Raw genomic sequence first — 21,066 nt, forward strand, 5'->3', positions numbered from 1 at the left:
TAAAAGATCTGCTGTTAACATCTTTGTGCAAGATACCACAGCACACCTTCAGGGATCTAGTGGAGTCCATGCCTCGACGGGTCAGGACTGTTTTGGCAGCAAAAGGGGAACCAACACAATATTAGGCAGATGGTCATAATGTTATGGCTGATCGGTGTATGGGGATTTGTACAGCTTAACATAATCTAAGCCTAATAATAAATAGATTTTAAAAAATGATTTTTAAAAGTGTATAATCATTAATATGTGAAGCTTTCTGTTTATGTAACATTTATAGAAAGAGTCTCCATTGTAAGTCAGTACTTTTTTAGGACAGAGGACTGGCTATTTATGGTTTTCTCAGTAATGTGACAGGCTGCATTTTTTGTCTTATAAACTTTAATGGAGAGAGGCTGGTTTATAGCTGCTATAATGTAAGTGATGTTATGATAATAAGATTAATCACTGTGAGGTTTATCAATGCTACTTGGTTGACAAAATAAACTCCCCAGTCATATCCACCAACATCAGCACCTTATAGTACTCTTTAATGTCAACAAGTTGTGCACTTGGATGGATATAAGCTAAGCATAAAACCACATCGACATGCCCATATCCAAATCTGTGTGTGACTTGTTGGATGATGGACTCATGGATGATGGAACACTAAGACATCCTGACTTCCTTGCAAAAATCACTGGACCTCAAGCCCACAGACAATTTTATTATTGCACTTATTTGGAAAAGCAGGTGGCTACAAACTCTAGTTACACTGCACACCCAGTCAGGCGAATAAAATGGATGTGTGGAGTCGTAACCAAGTATGAAGAAAGAAATAACACATTCAAGTCTGGGGAGGTTAGTTCAATTCCTTATAAGCTACTTGATTATAAAACGAATGATTTTCCCATGTCGCTACTGGAAAATATACTTAAAAACTGACTGCCGAAAATGTGTCATGGATAGCCTTCTCCTACACATGTTTGTTGTGTCACAGCTGGAGTCACAGTTCCCTCCTCTATGAGGTGCTTTTCCAACTTTCCATAGTTTATGAAGTGCTGTTTGCAAGTTAGCATAAACCAGCCTTGACGACTCTGACATACCTAAGCGAGGGGTAAGAAAAGAGAAAAATCAAGAGTGAGAGAGATGTGTTGATATTTTTCTTTTGTTTGGTCTCTGGATTAAACCAGGGTGTCTGTACATCTCTTCAAAAAGTCGTCCCCTCTTCTGACCCTCTAACTTGCCTTTAACTCATCTCTTCTGGCCCAAACTAAATGATCCTTTCATTTCCTGCCGGGGCTGCCGGGCCCTCAGGTGGTGGTCAGCTCAGTGGCTCTGCGTGCATGTAAAGTTCACAGCTCATCCTCCGAGCTATCCTCTATCATAACAGAGCTCACCGTGGCGTTTCCTGTCTGGAGCTGCCTTGCGTGAGTTATGCTGCGCCTGAACCAGCCGCCAGACAAATATTCCCCTGTGTGAAAAAGCGGCAACCAGCGACTCATCCTTCCTGTCACACACTGCACACCGACACGCTGAAGCAATTACAACACTCACACACATTCACACACACAATGCTCATATGGAGAATAAGCCAGGAAAAAATTACAGACACACCCAACAGACACGAACAGATACACACATTCTCTCTCTCTCTCTCTCTCTCTCTCTCTCTCTCTCACACACACACACACACACACACACACACACACAGAGCTCAATCAGTTCCCTTCTTACCCAATCCACAAGCCAGACTCCGGAACTGGTTTAGGAAGTTCTTTAATGGTTCCCAAACTTTTAGGCGACTGGCTGAGCAAAGCAGAGCTAAACATGTGTTTAGGGCAGACAACATCAGCAATCACCACTTGACCCCTCGGCAGAGGAGGGGTCACATACCGCTTCCCTATTTTTTAAAGGGCTGGAGGAAAAAAAAAAACTTTAACAGATAATATAATCAAGTGAAAGCACTTGCATGTTGTGGAGAGACTGCAACCATGCTGATTTCCAGATGTTTGAAACGAGCATTCTGAAACACCGCAGAGCAGAACGCACTGGGGATTTCTCAAGGTTCAGAGGGAGGAAAACACACACACACACACACATACACACACACACAAAACACGTCATGCTTTATACAGCCGGACTGCAATTCTCTGCAGCTGTCAGGCTATTTCAAGAAAGGAGATAGGAGAGAAAAAAATTAAGAAAGCAAACAAATTGCTTTTGCCTGTGTCCTCAGATATGCTGTGTGAATGAGCTGTTAAAAAGAAAACACCATAAGGAGTCATTCTTCAACATTCCCACACTTACCTACCACCCGCCTCTGTTCAGATTCTCTGCTATTACAGTAAGTGACCCAACACCTCTGACTTCCATGACTTTATTTATAGAAAATGAATCAGAAATTCGAGAAAGCAGCACTCCACATCCTCAACCGCTTAATTCCACACACATTACACGGAGTGCTCCACACACAGAAACAGAAACATGCACATTGTTTGTGGCAGGGGTTTGGCACACCTGAGATTCTTACCTCTGGGTAGAGGAGGGCAGTTAGAGGTACCGCTATAAATAAGACCCCGGTTGAAATGTATCAACTAGTTGAGATTTTCTAATATGGTTTCTATCAAGGTTAAGCAAAACTACAAAGTATTTGCCTTGCCATTTTCACCATGCACTCCTTGTTGTGAGCATGAATCAGCCATCGCATTCAGCTACCGTGCAGTTAAAAGGACCAGCTGTGAGTCTCTCAAATCCAACCACCAAACAACTTGAAGACGAAGAACTGGAAATGAAATACTTGCTTTGGAGTGATTTATATGCACCTTTAATACGATCTGAAGAACATTAGCTATTCGTGTACTGCTGCTGGACTGATTTGTGGAATGGCACCCCTTAATTACTCACTATAATGTTTTTTTCCCCCTACATTTGCACTTGCACTCGTTTAACTGCTATTTTTTTAATATCTAACCTTCTTTGTGTATGATGACTTAAGTTTGCAAAAGACTTCAAGAACGTATCTGATTTAAGGCAAGACACTACAGGGGAACAGGGCATTTTTTTTTTTTTTTTTAGAAACAATAAAGGCACAGTTAATCATGTCAGCTGGTTTGTGATATTCTTAATATTTTTTTGTATTGGAAATTTGTCAAAAACTGACATTAATTTATTTACATGAGGCTTTGTCCAATTCATAGATTTTTCATACTTAAGATATACAAAAATGTAGTCTTTTGATGTTGTTAGAATTAATATATTTATTTCACTGGCTCTCGAGGGAAAGACTTTTACAGAAAAGTTTGTTGGAACATAATTTCTTTATTGTTTAACCAAGAAAATATAATATTTTTAAGTATAAAACTGAACATAAATCCAATAATGAATCCAAATTCCAAAGTATATCGTTCAAATTAGGAACAGAAATGGGCATGTAAAATTTAATGAATGCAGGTCATCTAGAATTTTCTGCCCTGTATATAAGAAAAAATTTTTTTTTTTTTTTAAAAATACAACATGGTTTAATGTGTTTTCACTGTAGTTAATGAAGTTTATAATGTTTAAAAGGAAATTTACATGTATATCATAATGACACATCAAGCCTTTCAAGGGGATATGATATGATGTGAATGTGCCAAGTGGGCAGAGCTTAAAGCCCGCTTCAGATAAAGCAGTGGTAGCAAATGGACAAATACCATAAATTAAACATTCTGTTGGGTTTTGATATTTTTATTATTTTAGAGAAGACATTGTATAATAATTGACATTTCTACCTATACTGTTTTGCCTTAAGTTAATTTGGTTTCCTTTAGTAGTCTTTTTTAGATTACACTCCAATACTTTGATATACCTATACACAGTTCCAAACATTTTTTCAAAAAAAAAAAAAAAAAGTAAGATGTTTATCAACTTAAACCAGAATGAGCTACTTTGTGTGATGATAAAATTAGGGCTAATGAAACATTTCATGACTTGTCCAAAACTTTTAAAAATGAATTCTAAATTTTATTCTAAATTTTTTGAGAACCCTCCTAATAACAATTTTGAAAATATTGTGATATAATGTTTTAGCTGTATCACCCGTGTCTGGCCATGTTTAAACTCACACACAGGAATCCTGTCACTTGATGTAGGTTTTCAGCATTATTAAAAGCTTTGATGGTTAAACAGCTCAGGCAAAGCATTTCTCAATGCAGACAGCATGAAGTGGGGTTCACAGTTGTAACTGCACAACTCAGGCTTTATTGTGCGTGAGGAAAAAACATAAAAAGCCAGCAATAACATGTGTAAGGAGCTGAGACGCTAGGTTACGTCTGAGTCAGATGTAATTCTTCCCTATTTAAATCCACTCTACCAGCAGTGGAAGACAGACCAGAAGGGGAGGGGGGCAAGGGCAAGAAAGAAACTTCATTACAGTTAACGTCTCACCGGTGGGAGGAAAAAATGAGACTTCAAATGCCTTAGTAGGCCGAGTTTGACTAAGCAAGGGGCTGGGAGACAGGTTTCAGGTTTCCCTACAGACCACATTAAAATGCCAGAGGGTTTAAAGTGAGTCAATTTGGGCGTGAGATGCCAAAATACTAGAATTAGTGGTGTGCTGTGTTTACATGTGCAGAGGAGCTGGGGCGACTCAGGCAGGCATGATAGGGCTCAGGCATTACACGGAGAAAGAGAGATCTGTAAACTTGTCTCTTAAAGACAAAGCAACAAAGCTTTAAAGGAAACAGTGACATGGAGATGTAAAAATGCCAACAGTGTAAAAGAAAGGAGGTTAATGACAGGAAAAAGAGCTGAAATCTGTACCATGTTAAAGGTTAGAGGAACAATCATTCATCTGGAAGGGGGGAAAAAAGAAAAACACTTCATAAACATTTTTCCGGATGCAATTTTCAGTCCAAGGATACATTTCCCAGTAGAAAATCAGCAGCGAGGAGGAAATCGTTTAGTCTCCTTAAGTGCCAAATTGTATCCTGATTTTCCTGCCCTGGCTGCCTGAGCCAGTCCGTGTGAGGACTTCTGCAGTCTCTCACCCCTGTATGAGTAAACAGAGTGATAGAGGAGGGGACGTAATCCATGTGTGGCCTGACTTGGCCTACACTGGATTATGAGAAACAGCTCAGCCTCCTCCACAGACTACACAGAAAAATATCCGGGCTTCAGACACATCCTCTCAGAGGGGGAGGAAAGTGATTTTTTTTTTTTTTGTGCTTTTGTCAATTTTCTACACAGAGATGAGGAGTGGAACAGGTGGAGGTCATTTATTACTTGAGTGTGTGCCATTTCATTAAAATGTTTGTGTTTATTAGCCTAATCCTCACAACAAACCTTGCTGGGAGTACTTCATGGATTCAGTATAGGGCTGGACATTTAATAGTAATTCAAATGTGATCAAGACGTTTGGTTTCGATATCACGGTATCACAAGCTTCCCATTCATAGCTTACTTGTCTGTTTGGTTGTATGTTGCACTAACAGAAAGTCTAAATGTGACTTTGTGTACATACAGCATATATGGCATCTAAATTTGTCTATATTTAGCATTTTCAAGATATATTCATTTAATATAACTAAGAAGCTTTATAACTAAAGATTTAAACATTCAAAGGAATATAGCAGTTGTACACATTAATGTACAATGTTTTAGAAGGATAAAATAAAAAGGTGCAACAATCACTATTATTATGCAACTAAACCTAATATTTTAGACATAACAGCACACTTGAAAAATAGCTATGTGTTACATGTTCACTCTTTATTACTGTTACTCTCCAGTATTTTGTGCTTTTGTGTGTTTGCCTTTGTAAAATTGTCCCCAAAAGAGGTCTTGGGATTGAAAAACACACTATGTAAATTAAACTATTTATTTATTTATTTATTTATTTATTTATTTTACCACTGAGAATTTAACAGATTATGTTTCTTGGGAAAATTGCACTAGGGAAGCAAGGTGAGGACAAGCTAGGCTTTAGAGAAGATCTTGCCATCTCCCTATCATGACTGGGGTGCCTCACTGGCCTTCTTGCAGCTTGTGTGTCTTCATACCTCCAATCTTTAACCAGGCTACATGTTTCTTCTGTTGAAATGCCAGGTGTGGATACAAGTGAAACTGTGCAAACACATCTAGCTCCACCCGGCACTCCTGGTGCCTATCCAAACAGGAGAGAACGAGCCTGCTGAATAATTACACTAAGTGCGTTTGGTCAGCCCGTAGGGGAACATTAATGCACGTGCACTCTGGTTAAGTAGGGTAATGGCTTGGGACCTGTGCTGAGACTCGAGGCAGGGCTTCACCCATCACTTCAAAGCCATTGTTTGAGCAGGAGCAGCGCACACACTCCAGAATGAGTGTTGACTGCTGGGCCATTTCAATAATCTGAGGAAAAAAAGAAAAAGAAAGCGTGCAACAGCCTTTTCGAGGCTTCCAAAAATAACCTAGGCAACCCCTGCCGCCTTCCAGCCTTTCCTGACTGGGCTGTAATTAATATGACAAGTCTGTGCAAAGCAGAAAAAAAATATCCCTTATGCCTGACCACTGCTTACATGCAAGCAGTAGAGAAGTACATTGAAAGCACATGTCGCAAACGGAGATTGCTGTGCATGTTTACTGCTTCTGGATATGTTCCCATCCATGTGAGGGCACTGCAACTGCTCGGGATAGTACAGTACTGGCTCAGCTGGAAGTGAGTCTCCACTCACACTCTGTGGGAATGGGGAAGCAAACTGATATAATAATAAACCAGATAAAATGCCCGTCTGTTGGGTACTTTTAATCATGACGACAGAGACATTTTGACTACATGGCATTGAAGCTTATAGCCTGAGGAAGGCTTTACTTCAAAGTTAATTTGAATGCCATTACACATAGGGGTGTGTAGAAGGTAGGCTATGTGCACACGAGTTGCTCCAGAAGGCCTACTTAATACTAATGAAAGCATTTTTTAAAACTATTACACACACATTCTGTAGCCTTTACAAAATGGGGTGAGGGGGTGTGCACTAAAATGATGCTTTCCAGCCCTGCACTGAGACAATGAGGTATCAATTACTGTGATAAGATCTGTGCAAAGTCCAAATCAAGCGAGAATTTCACATCTGGTCCTGTGCTCTTGTCGTCAAATTAATGGATTCTTCTAAAGCCATGTGCACCAAGAACGTGATAACTTAGACTCTCTTACTACTGATAACATTCCCAAAGAAGGCGGCACTGAGATTTCTCAGTAGAGAGGAAAACTTAAACACGCAACCACACACAATTGTATGACATACTCGGAGTTGCTTAAATGCAGACTAGGAAAACAAAGAAACTGCTCACTCTAAGAGAAATGTCAGGTCTGCTTTAGCTGCCTGCAAAAAGACAAGCTCCAGTGGAGCATCTCCTGCATATTTTGCTGCCAAAACAGATTTTGAGTCAAACATCCCTTTTCTTTTTGCCTTTGCTGATGACGCTATACCAGTGGCACCGAGTGGTTCAATTTGGCCAACAAAATGTCTGAGAGAGAACAGAGAGACAGCGAAAGGAGGAAAAAAAGAGAGACTGATTTACAGCTGTAGTGAATGAACAACAATGTTGGAGTAGTCAGAGCTGCATGGCTCTCCAAACTCCCTGAGAGGACGCGTCTGTGGAATCTGGCCCAGACATTTCTGGCGTTCCTGAGCTGATTGGAAACACACAGGCGTGAATGGCTGTTATTTCCAGGTGTGGAGAGAGAGAAAGCCGGTGGCTCCTCACCTCCCCGTTGTTGCCTGGATACCGTTACCAGGAAGGCCCGTGGCCGGGGGTTAAGCTGCGGCGATAAAATGAATAAACAAAGGACGGCTCTGTGGGCAGCCCGGCCAGGTGAGCTCATATCAGCTTCCCACACTGAAACTCATCTGCACAGGAAATGACCTGCAGCACCTCACTAACACACCTGGACAGAGAGGAAGAGAACATAAAGATGTCCTGGAGGAACCATGGCATTTTAGCTTTTGACCATAGCAGGAACTCAACTCTCATCGCTTTCAACAGGCCTCTGAAACAATCCCTCAACAACAACTCATTGTATTGACACCATGAGCAGAACCGTGGGACGAAAACAAGGTCACGAATCAGAGCTACTGTCAACCTATGATAGCAAATTGCAAATACAATAATAATCCCACAGATATTATGAGATAAAATTAAAAACACTAGATAACTTACATATGACATATGTTACGAAAGCAACGTGACAACTTCCGATAAGTACACAATGCCTAGCATGCCTCATACTGAATCTGATGAGGAAGAGAGTGCTTTCCACATTTTCATCTGCTATTCATTTTTAACCGCTCTGTCAATGCGCAGCTCAGCACACATTGTAACAACTCCATGAAGTGGCATACATCAGGCGTCTGCTTGTAGGTGTAAAATACCACTGGAGCTGCCCCATCAGTGCAGTACGGAGTGAGACTGCATGCTGGAAGCAACTTGAATATGGCTGAGGGCAGATAATGTTGCTTGGTGTAGAGACGCTGTCAGTGTTGGTTAGCGTGTGATCTCCGGACTGAAAGCAGCAGCAGGCATATGCTGAGCTGCCGAGGACAATGTGGTGCCAGCAAACTTTTAATTGCGGGTCATGTCGGAACTGAGCTGCCACTCTGAGACCATGTCCAAGAGGATGGCTCACTTAGATATGACGGGCACAGAGAGAGAAGAGAGTCTAAGAGCTGTGTTAAGAGCCCTCACTGTCACATTCTCACACAGAACACACAGAAAGAAGAGATGGAGAAGATCAGAGTGCTGCTCATGACTGACTGAGTACACACACTGCACACTCAAAAACATGTTGAACTGTTATATGATATTGCAGGGTATGAGACTTGAAATTGCATTCATTTGAAACACTTCAGAGAGTTTGTTTTGTATGCATTTTAATTTTACACTGTCACAGACAAAGTGCTACATAAAGTACAGACACTAAAATTTCCATAGTCTTGGCAAAATAAAAGTAGTAGAAGGTATCTGAATGTCGGGTTTTTGCCTTTGAATACTAATTGAATACTAATTGAATATTATTTAAATAATATAACTGAATACTGTCCAAATTGTATAATATTAATATTATATTTAAAATTATACAATTTGAATAGTATTCAAACAAATAATTGTTCTGACAGGCCCAGTGCCATGGTATTGTAATCTATGGTATGATACGGCATAGGCTGGTATACTATGGTATTGTAAAGTATGATATAGTAAAGTATTATATGGTACGGTATAGTATAGTATGGTATTATATGATAGAATATATTATAGTGTAGAGTAGAATGGTTTGGTACAGTATGGTATAGTACAGTACAGTACTGTATAATAGGATATATTACAGAATAGAATTGTATGGTATGGTATTATGTAGTGGTATTTTACTGTATAGTATAATACGGTACAGTACATTATATTGACGTATGGTATGGTACGGTATAGCAAAGTATATGGTATAGTTCAATATAGTATGGCATAGTATGGTATATTATGGTGTGATATAGTATATACAGAGTGGTCTTGTATATTCAGTACTACAGTATGCAATAGTATAGTATAGTATGAAGTGATAAAGGGAGCGTACAACAATCTGTTTAGTTCCAGCATCCAGCTGCTCATAAAGATACAATTTGCCCACGGGCCCCTGAAACACGTTGTAAAGTTGTAATAAGTCTCAAGACGGTCTGCCACAGATTGCTAAGTAGAAGCTTCTTACTTTTTGTTATATTAGCAGCAAATATCATTCCTGTCACTCTGGCAGAATTCAGATGTGTGACAGTGATAACGCCCTATGTTGTTTCGCAGTCTAGATATTATCAGTATTTTACAATTGTGTACCATGAAAATCACACAGTCTTAAGTCATCAGTGAACAAGTTGGAGTGGCATTGCCATGCAGTCGCCCTGCAGCTCTGCAGAGGTAGAGGCTCAGAGAAAGCGCACAGCAGATGCTTGACACACTGCTGTCCATTCAGTTGCTCTAAAGAGCAGCTGCTCGCCATCTCTGCCCCTGGCACTTCACACACATACACACACACAAAGCCAGCAGGAAGCAACCACAGAGGCTGCCAGCTTGCTTTCCCTGATTTTCACACTGAGTCTCATAAACAGCCCTACGAAGTTTGCAATTGTCTAAATTGTTAAAATCTGAGCTTTTCACATTTGGGCCACTTTCAGTTGTGGCCCTAGATCTGAACCATATCGGAAATGTGTCTTTTTCACATTGCATTTTACTGTGCATGTGTTTATCCCTACTGGCTTCTCTTCTGCATGCAAATGTCTCTAAACACCCACGTGTCAGTAATAACTGCAAAAACAGCAGAAGCTCTGCATCTGTCCCTTTTTTTACTGTCTTTCATTGATCATGAACTGTTGACAAGCGCCAGACAAAATCTAGTGCAAATATAACTTTTTTTAATATTGTTTTTCATGATGCATTTGAATCATACACCTTGCAATAAAAATGTGGCATTCAGGGCTGTTCATATGAATGACAGATTGTGAATGCAAACCATAAGAACAGTTATTCAAGATAAGATCTGACAGAAAAATTCAGAATTGAGCAATACGACTTGTAATTTGAGCATAGCTGTTAATACTCCACAACACAGACAAACTGTCTCATGGATACAGACACATGCAAATCCACTAACACCTGGACTGGACTGAATTCACATTCATTCACAGATTCCTCCATATGCTCAATCCATTTCTCTTTCACTTCAGTACTACAGAAAAACCCCTGACAAGACAATAAATCTACAAATGTGCTGAACCCATTTAGTGTCATCTCAAAATATATCACAAAAAAGGAGGGAGAAAGAAAAAAAGGACACGGGAGGGGGAGCAGACAGCACGATACAACTCTGATTCTCAGATAGCGAGATGATAAGAATGGCATCTTTCATGACCTGTTCAGAAAAGCAGCCTCCAAGAAAATCTGCATTGTGCTGGGGACTTCCAGGTCAGTGGCAAAAGGAAAAAAGGAGTCAGTGAGTGTGGAGGGAGGGCAAGATGCTATTCAAACAGACAGAGGCGACTAGCTCAGAGCACTGTGGTTCACAGGAATGGGGTCTCGAGCTATAGGTGGCTGAAAAACACCTCTCATTATGGGAGGGATCATGTGACGAGGGCTCTTCCTCCTCCTGCTTTGGGATCTTCCTGGCCTGAATGTGAGCAGTATGTCCAGCAACAAGCTGTCTTTATGCCCATGCGGGTAATTACGGGGTGCAGGTCAGGATCTGTTACTGCTGGAGCCGGGCAGAGTCCAGGTGCCCGAGCCTGAAGCGCTCAGCCATGTTGGGAGAGGAAACCAGAGGAGCGCTCAGGCCTACCCCCCTCCTCCGGCCTAGAGGCATGGCCAGCACAGAGCGGCCAAAACCTAAACACACTACAGACCTTGCTTTGTCTCGGCTCACATCTTTCTCCCACACACACACATACACACACACTGCACCTGACTATGCAACCTTAGGAAGGTAGAGTTAAAGTAAAGCAAAGACACTAGCGGTGATTACAATCAATGTTCACAGTGGGAGCATGATAAAGACCAGCATCAAAACCAGATTAGTGTGGCAACACACAGCCATATAAACACACAGCAAAATATCTTAATGAGCTCATCACACACACACACACCGTCAGCTATCAGTGCTGCGTCTTGCAGGCAGCGTCAGCAATATCATAACAGACCTGCATCTCTCCATGCGCTGTCGCCCGCTGATTTCCCCGTCGGCGACCCCCCGCACGCACAACAAACACTGCAGTAAGGATAAGTGCTTGTGGATAGTCGAACAAATGATAGGGTGTTTATTCCAGTGAGTCATAACAAAATAAAATCAAAAGATGCTTGTGCTCATGGACGGTTTATCGTGGACTGGGCTAGATTAAGCGCCTCCTGTCTTGCCCTGCACAAAGCACTGTGTAGTCTAGCACGGCTCCGAGAGCAGCTCGGGCACCAGATAAGAGTATTGATAATGCTGGCTGCACAAGTCCGATTGATTTTGGGAAGCTGAGACACTGGAACTGAGTGCGTCTCTTACTTCGAAAGTGCTTTGTAGGACGTCTAATATTGTTGGCATACGTATCCGGACAGATACATTTAGATAATGTTGGCTCTTCACTGAGTCAAGAGGAAATAACTGAAATAAAAAGTTAACAGCAGCTGCTCTGAGGTTTAATATGTAAAATGTAGTGTGAGCAGTGCACTACAGACTCCTGGTTAAATGTGGTAAAGTGTGGAAGGTGTGTGTGTGTGTGTGTGTGTGTGTGCGTGTGTGTGTGTAAGCTGTGAGACGCAGCAAGCCGCGTGGCCTTTTGAAGGCACAAAGACAAAGCGATGAGCAGTGATAAGAGGAGGCGCCAGGCTGCTCAAAGCCCTGAGCGCTGAGCAATCACACACAGACTGATAAGCATCATGCCATAAAAGCTTGCTCTGACTCTTACAGCTCTCCTCCAGACGACAGAGAGAGAAGAGAGGAAGCGACGGCAAGAGGAGGAAAGGGGAGGTTCACACTGGATAATAAAGATGGATGCTCCATTTTGGAGATGAACAAATATACTGTAAGACAACAGTATGACAGTTGTCCTCATAAGAACTGATTGGTGATTCAAGGAAGAAAAAAAACAAGAGGTATGTTTGAAGACAGAAGTACATGTCAGGGGAACTGCTCTGAGCGGAACAACACTGACAATAAAATAATATGATGTATGCGAATCCAAGCATTATTAAAAATACATATAGCTTGACATTTCTAAGAAGTGACCAATCACAAGCCCTGTCCTATTTTCTTGGACCTCCAGTCAATGCTTAGCAATTGCTGATAAGCTTTCAGGACCAGAGGAGACATTCTGAATTTTGAAGCTCCTTATTTGGTCAAAAGAAATACCAGTGGACATGTAAAAGTGATGTGTTCTACCAATTTCTAAAGCCAAAAAGTATATATATTGTTAAAAATCTCATCTTTAGAGTGATCTCTGTGATTGGTCACAACGTTTGCTAAACCAGACAAATATGTTTATCTGAAAAGAGTGTTAATGTAAAGCACTGTGTTAATGTTTAACACTGCTGATAGCTGTGCAATAAATTGATCAAAGTGTTTGACCTTATATTGTGTTTTGCCATCTTTGTCTTTTGTTTGCTGAGGTGATTTCACAATCTCATCTTAGCAATCACTTCATTTGCGCTGACAATTCTGTACCCTTTTAAGTGACACTTTTTCTGATTCACAAAATTCATCTATGATGTCTTGTAGTTGCCAGCATAACTCAAGAATTCCAGCCTCTTTTTTCTAAAACCTTGAGAAGTAAGGCAACAGTAGCCATGCACAGGCATGGCTTGGGATTGTTCATTACTTCAAGTGGTGTGATACACTTTGGCAGATGTTTGAGGTGTCAAAACAGTGCACTCCAAAATGTACACAGCTCATAGAGACACAGCGACATTCATTTTTCACATGATATAGTGACTAAACATTAAAAAATTTACAAATTATATGGAATTGATACTACAGCAGAGAATGGAAGCACTTTATTTCATGGAAAAATAATCCTCAAAGTAGTGTGAAAAACGTAAAATCGTTCTCGAATTAAATCAATCTGTCTGATGCAAAGATAAGAAACATACTATCACATTGCTAATCCGTTTTCATATTAGACCTTTACAGATCATATTAAATATGTGCTGTATAACTTGCTTTGTGCTGGTCAGCACAGCTTCATTACTATGATTCTCTGCTATTACCTGACTTTAAAGGAAGAGGAAGACAATGCTGTGTCTTACCTGAGCCGGTATCGATGACTGTAGCCTGGCCTACACGCTCTGGAATCAGACAAGAGGAGCCGGGCATGGTCATAGGCTCAGAGCGCACAGGCTGGATCCTAACACACACCACACACATGCACACACAGTAACAGATATATTCATGACATACATAGCATGCACACTGCAAGCAAAAGTAGGTAATTATGCATTTTGTAGATTAAGGATGGTGATTCAAGCAAGTGCTGTTCTGTGTCAAACATAAGCAAGACTCTGTGTGTGTGTGTGTGTGTGTGTGTGTGTGTGTGTGCACACGTATGTATACCTGAGGCTGTGTAGTTCCAAGTCATCAGTATCAAAGTCGAGCAGGGGCTGCTGGGTATCACTGGGCCCCTGGGACTGCAGCACAGACGAGCTGGAGGAGATGACCGTGGTCTGGCCTGATGGGTGAATGGTCTTAAACTGGAACTGAGGACCCATCCACAACCGCCTGTGAGGGCCAGTGTGTGTCACTATCTCCACCTGAAAACACCCAGCTACGTGTTAACTGGCTCTGTGTACAGAGCAGAAAGACAACTACACTTCATGTAAAGTGATACAGTATTACAACCACATGTCTATATGTGACTATATAACCACAGCACCTCAGAGGGATTAATAAACAGTTCTGCATGTACTTGCATGTGTGTATGCAAATAGCCTGACACTAAATACTTTCCCAGTACACTGCATTAATGTGGTATATAAGAACAGGTGTGACTCTCATGCTACCTCACGACTCAACTGAATTTCAATTCAGGGTGCTATGACGTAATTATTAAAAAAATAAAAAAATCTATGCTGATGTATCTTATTCTCTAACTCGGTGGTCTTCAACCTTTTCGAGCACAAGATCACTTTGGAAGACAAAATTTGAAGCGAGATCTACCACACTATATGTTGCCAAAAGAAACAAAAAGCACTCCAAGAGTAATGTCATTTTACTTTACTGATAACAGTAAAGCAGTTCATCTACCATTACAGGATTTAATAATCACAGTGACACAGGAATACAGTTCAAATATCAACAGGCAACAATATTAACAGAAACATGTTAATATAACATGCATAGTTAGCATGTACAGTTCAAATTATATGGGCCAGAGTGTTAATATTTAGATTCATTTACTCAGTGTGATGATTGTGCCTGAACTCTCTCAGTCAGTGCCTTGTAATCTGGAGCAGAGGTTGAGGCTGCCAGCCTAATGCAGTCATTCAGGTGTCTATAAGTCAGACGTGTGCGGTACTTGGAAAGCATTTGTAAATCCCTGATAATCTGATCAGAAATGTCCTTGGATAACAACTCCACTCTTCTCATTACTGTTTCTGGACCAAGCGGCACACTGTTAATTGCCATTTTTATGTCTTCGTCTTTGTCCGTGAATAACATATTAGCGGTAACAGTCATTGCTTCTTTTAAAAACTCACTGTCGGTGAAGGGGCTTCTAGTGCTTGGCCAGGTGATGCCCAACACTGAATGAAGCCTCAGTAGCAGCTTTTGAGTTTTCTCAGTGGGTTTTGTCAAAAGTGATTGCTGGGCTTTTAAAACCACTTTTAACCCTTGAATTCTTTTTTCTTTTGTTTTGGTCTTGGGTGGGAATGAGTCCTTGAATTTCAGATGGTTATGTGTGGTGGCACTCCAAATTACCAAATTCTATTGGTCACATATCCTATACAAGCTCTCCCTCTGTCACAGCCTACGTAGTGAGCATATACAACCAATAAAGAGCCAATTGGGAGCAAACATTACCTTACCAACATCGACTGGTCTTCACACCTTATTTTTGTGTGAAGACCAGTCAATGTTGAAAGATTTTTACATGGCTCCCAGGTAGTGTTATGAAATGTAATATTTATCTAAACAAGGTGCGCTGATGCCTCATGATTTTCTTTGCATAAAAAATACAACTGAAAATATGTCGTTTTTGTTACAAATTTAGTGTTTAAAAGTTACTTTTAAAGAGAAAATTATAATCCATCAAGGAACTGATTCTTTTTTTCCAAGAATCAGAATACACAGAAACAGACACCACTAATATCAAGCAGGAGAGGGTGAGAAGGAAAAGACAGGATGTCCTGCCAGCTTCCTTCTCCCCCACTCCTTCATCCATCTTTTCATAAAGTAGGCCGAGGGCTTTGCTCTTCTCTCCTCCTCCAGTCACATATGTGAAAATGAGCCTAGGGAGGAATACAAGTGCAACATGAGGCACTTTTTTTCTGCAGTTAACACCATCAGTGTCACCCAGCCCTGAGACAAACAGATGTAGTGCTGCTTTTCTGCAGGGGCAAGAGCCAGATGTTTCCCCTGACCCTCCTGTCACACTTAGCAACAACATATTGAGCCCACTTCACACTGACAGCACTCACTGCACTCATTACACACAGCCACAGCTCACACAGGGGACTGTGTTTCACGCAAGCTGTCTCATCTCAATCCCGTTCGCCATCCAGAAAGTATCTTCTGAGAATATTTAAGGAACAGTTGTCATGCTGAGTGCTTATGATTTCATCAAAAAAGCTGAAAAGTAGATACATTCGTAATACACATTCATATTAAGAATTCAACAGTGGCCATAGAAGATCGCATGTAAGAAGTGCTATGAAGCTAGCTGTGTACTACATATCATTAGCTCATAAAATGTTCATTAGCGAGAACCCACAAGAGCATACAATAAAACTGCAACTCAATAACGTAAAGCTGCAGCTGTCATGTTGCTAGCTGAACGTTTTAGCTATGAGAAGCAACAGAAAAGAATAGCACCAAAACAGAAATGAGTTAACCCTATTTACATACAGTATGACAGTTAATTAATGCATGTTGTAATGCATGTACAACTATTTATGCATGTTGTAATGCATGGACAACTATGTATGCTTCATGAAATGCCTTTTAAGGAAAAGAGGCAAAGCTGAAAAATTTTGCTCTGGTTGGGAGTGGAAATAATTCAAATGTACAAAAAAACCTGAAACAAAGAACTAGTGAGATCCCTTACATGCCAATATTGCTAGCAGCGGCTCAGTGGCTGTGCTCTGGACTAAAGTTGGTCAGAAGGTTGTGAGTTTAAATCCTGGTACTGCCACCTGTCACTGTTGTCACTTTTTGATGCTTGACCAAGCCCTTAACCCTCATCTGCTCACCTCAGTTCTATCACTTTGGATAAAACTATCCGCCAAACAAAATAATGTTTGTTAGGAATGCATGAATGCTAAATGCCCAGGGTTATGGATTGGACCATTCTTTTAACCCCTACAAAGAGCATGATACAGGAACTGGATCATTCATGATGTCTAAAAGAAAAGGTAGGATGGGGGCACTGACCTGAGAGAGCCACTCCTCATCCTCCTGGCTGCTGTGGTCCGAGGCCAGGCTGTCATAGGAACCCTGCCTGGTGATGGGCCCCGGGCTTCCTGGAGGCAACACTGTGATGAAGAAGAAAACAGGATGAGATGAAGTAAATATCTTGTGTAACAAGAACAGTGAGAAAACACATTCTGGGCTATGAGTAGATTTATGGCTGCGTGTGTAGCACAGAGACAGATGGAGCTCTAGCAGGCTTGAGTAAGCAGGCGCTAAAAATGAAGACTAATGTGCGGAATCAGTTGTTTGTCCTCCCACCTCCGGGCTAGCACATGGCGTAGTTGCAAATGTATTTAATAAAGGAGTAGATAATAGAGCTGTCAAGATCTCATCTGGAAAATTCAAGGAGCTTCTGCTGTTCTCTCCATCTTTCACTCGTTCTCTCGCTCCCATCTCAGGTATATGGCAGGTGTTCAATACACCTCAAGAGGTGTTTCAGCCAAGTTCAGTGAGTAACATATACTGATTGTTCACACAAACAGGAACCTGCTTTCTATGCCACTTAATCACTAAAACATCAGCCACTGGAAGAGCCAGAACAAAGGGAGGCTTTAGCCATGCCAGCATGCTTCATTACACACACACACATATCAGTCTTACAGTATGACGACATGTGTTGTATTCCAACAGCATAGAACAAAGTCAGGTCCTGTTACTTCTTAAACACAGTCAAGTCTTGCTCTGCATCCTCCCCTGTGGCCCCATGGCCTGGCGACAATAAGTGTTGACTAATCAATAATTGAAACATAAGAACAGTAGCTGGTTCTGTAGATCAGGTTTCAGTGGGTTCATAATAGCCAAGCTGTAGAAGCAGCAACTCATCCCCAATACTGTAGTGTACAAAGTGGAGGAGGCTGTGGACAGGAAGCAGCAACTAACCACATGAATTTGCCACATCACTGTGAGTATAGAATTTACACATATTCACTGGTAACTAAAATACTCACTTGGTGAAAAATAAACCAAGATTACAAAACCATTAGTCTAAATGATGAAGTAAATTTTATTCATTCATGACCTAGCACATTGTCAAATCATAGAAATTTGTCCAAAATCTTTAAAAACTTACAAAATACTTAGTTTGGTTATGGTTGATGAAATAAGTAAGGGTAAAACAGTTAAAACCAACAGTGTCGACGGAAACGCCTCCACACATTCAACCACTTGTTCTTGAGATATCGTGCTAATGAAAATCTCAGACAGATGCACGAACAGAGGCATGGACAACCTGAAAACATAATACTGGAGGAGGCATAACTGTTTTAATTTAAAGACTTGTACTTGCTATAAGGTTAGGATTATACCAGGGACAGTAGGACAGCAGTCAGGCAGGGTACAGCAGGAACAGCAGAACAGTGGTATGGGAATGTCAGGGACAGTAGCACAGTTATGAAGACTGCAGCAAGAAGTAAGAAAAATGAAATTAAGCCTGTTTACCACATCTACAACTTAAGCCTGTTAACCACATGTACTTTCTCACATACATGGGAAATCAGTGGCTCAAGAAGACTGACCAGTCACCTGAAACAAGATCTAGTACAATTCCTAGGAAATTACTGTATTGGGTCATTACCGGGTGAGAAGATTAGGTATTCTATGACACTTTCTGAGACGGCTTACATCAAACAAGTGCGCAGGAAAAGCCCAAAGTCAATAACAGTAAAAATAGAGGATCCGTAGCTTATTCCTTGGCACATGAATTGCACAATACAGGATGCATGTATTTAAATGCAATTTAACAGAAGACTCCAAGAATACAGGGTAATGACACAGAAGACAGGTGATTAGGTCAAGAAAGAAATACATAAATTACAACAAACCCATTGTTACACTTGAGTAGTTATACATCACATCCTGCTTAGTGGGAATTTCAAGGGAAACATGACATGTTTTCTGGTAAATCTGCATTTATGTTTGAATGATACAAAGTGCAAACATTGTTGGTAAAGGTATGACACATGTCCTGGGTTTGAGTGTGATAACACCATTTCTGGGTGACTACAAGGCTAAGGATCTTATCAGCCATTTCAGTGGAGTATGGCCTTGAAGTGTTAGACAGTAGCGCCTGTGTGCTGACCCAGCAATGGCGCCAAAGCTGCCCTTTTTACCCTGCAGTCAGTCTAAGCTTCCTGCCCCATGGAGGCAATTAGGGCTATTGACCAGGTCGCTGCATGCGCGGGAAGACTGCAGGCCTGGTAGCCTCTCCAGCCACAATTACAGCATTATGAGTCATGGAGGGGCAGCAGAGGCTCCAACTGCAGCACTGCTAAACTGGAGCCAGTCACAGTATTGGGAGGTAAATTATTCAGAGCTTGTTTTCCTCGACCCGACTCTATGGCCAGTCAGAAGTGTCCAAGTACACACTGCATACAGCTACACAAATATTACCCTGAAAAAGGGCAACACAAAAATTGCACGTTCATGAAATACAATGTAGCATACTGCCTTGTTTGAAAGCCCTCACACCTTTCCTGAAGGTTCAGCCTCATTCATTAGGGAGCTCTCAGACACACAGATGCCTGCATCTGATAATAAAGACGGCTAATGTCGCTAGCTGAGGATTCCCTGAGCTCTGTCAGTACGTCCAGAGGAGCCTTTGCAGGCCAGCTCGTCCTCATTATCTCCCCATCAGCCGGGTATAATCGGTGGAGGCTGGGTAATGCTCCTCCTCCGAGTACAGCCGAAGCCTGGGCAGATGGACAGGTGGAGATAGTGACCATGAAGTGGCGCCACGGCTGCTTTTATCACCAGCCCAGCAGGCTCCAGCTCCCCTGACCCCACCGTCCACATGCTGCATTTTTAATCAGCTGGGTCATCCAATATACAGGCAACAGCGGGCCTGTCAATCACATGGCGCTGCCACAGATCCGCGTGGGCTGAGGACACGCAGGAAACCCTGTCCTTCCTCAGCCCACAGAGCTTGGGAACTGCCCACTGCTGGTGTCCTTGTGCTATCGCTTCCTCTTTTCTGTCATCTTTCTCTCTCTCTCCTCCATAGTGGGCTTCATCTGATATTACAGGGAAAACGAGAGCCTGATAACATTTATATTCATAGCAAAGGCAAGCGATTCTCTAGGCTTGTTCTCTGTGTTTAACTGAAGGTGGCAGCTGGGCTCAGTTTCTCCCTGCATCACTGGGCACTCTCACCACCCACCATAAGAAAGGATGCTTTGTTAATTCAATAGTCACTTTTCATTGCCACAGGTGGCTTGACAGGAGAGATGAACTTCATGAATTAGTGAGAACTGAGACATACTGCACTTGATATAGCAATGTGATGCAAAATCCTACTACAATTATGCGCATACTGAGCTGAGCCCACTCTATTTCGTTCAGGAACATAGAAAGGAAGACAGCAGTAGAGATATCCAGCTAATTATAATTAGGCAGGAATGTTAACACAGTACTCATTAAGACACTTGCCCCTAGTAAAGCACAGTGACAAAGAACTACTGCCATGTCCACTCACACTCAGCTACTTTATCACCGTGACAGATCTCAGGCTATTTGGAGGGAATATTCCACCCGTGAGGCAGTGGGGATTTAGCGGGAGAGAACAAATGTGAAGCTCTGACTGGAGGACTCAGAGAGCTAATTGCTGATTTATGTTTACAATTCACCCGCTAATGTTAAAATGCTCATTTATTCAAGATGTATTAGATACATGGTCATCAGTTAGCGTTCCTGCCCTGCAGTTGCCTCCACTTGCCTTTTAGATGTGCTCCCGCTCTCTTTGTACTTGTTATTGAATTACATGGGTTTAAAAGCCACATAAATTGCCTTCATTTGAATGCTGAGTTAATTCAGTGGCATGATGAGTCTAGGAGAGAAACATTACGGCTGAGTGACAAAGGCCTGATTCAAGATGCTGCCACACACACGCATGGACACATGCGCACACGCACGCGTACACACACATGCACACATGCGCA

General features: G+C 41.6%; 1 protein-coding gene across 6 annotated transcripts in view; it reads right to left on the reverse strand.

Moving 5' to 3' along the window:
- The window catches only part of bcas3 (BCAS3 microtubule associated cell migration factor), a 202,862-nt gene that overhangs the window by 104,011 nt on the left and 77,785 nt on the right, over window positions 1-21,066 (reverse strand). For all 6 annotated transcript variants that reach the window (XM_026924234.3, XM_026924233.3, XM_026924231.3 and 3 more), the window contains 3 exons: window positions 17,096-17,196; window positions 14,063-14,259; window positions 13,759-13,856 (listed from right to left, as the gene is read on the reverse strand). In XM_026924234.3, the coding sequence (XP_026780035.1) occupies window positions 13,759-13,856; window positions 14,063-14,259; window positions 17,096-17,196 (396 nt within the window). The remainder of the gene's footprint in view (window positions 1-13,758; window positions 13,857-14,062; window positions 14,260-17,095; window positions 17,197-21,066) is intronic.

The sequence above is a fragment of the Pangasianodon hypophthalmus genome, chromosome 14, assembly GCF_027358585.1.
Source record: "Pangasianodon hypophthalmus isolate fPanHyp1 chromosome 14, fPanHyp1.pri, whole genome shotgun sequence".
Lineage (NCBI taxonomy): Eukaryota > Metazoa > Chordata > Actinopteri > Siluriformes > Pangasiidae > Pangasianodon > Pangasianodon hypophthalmus.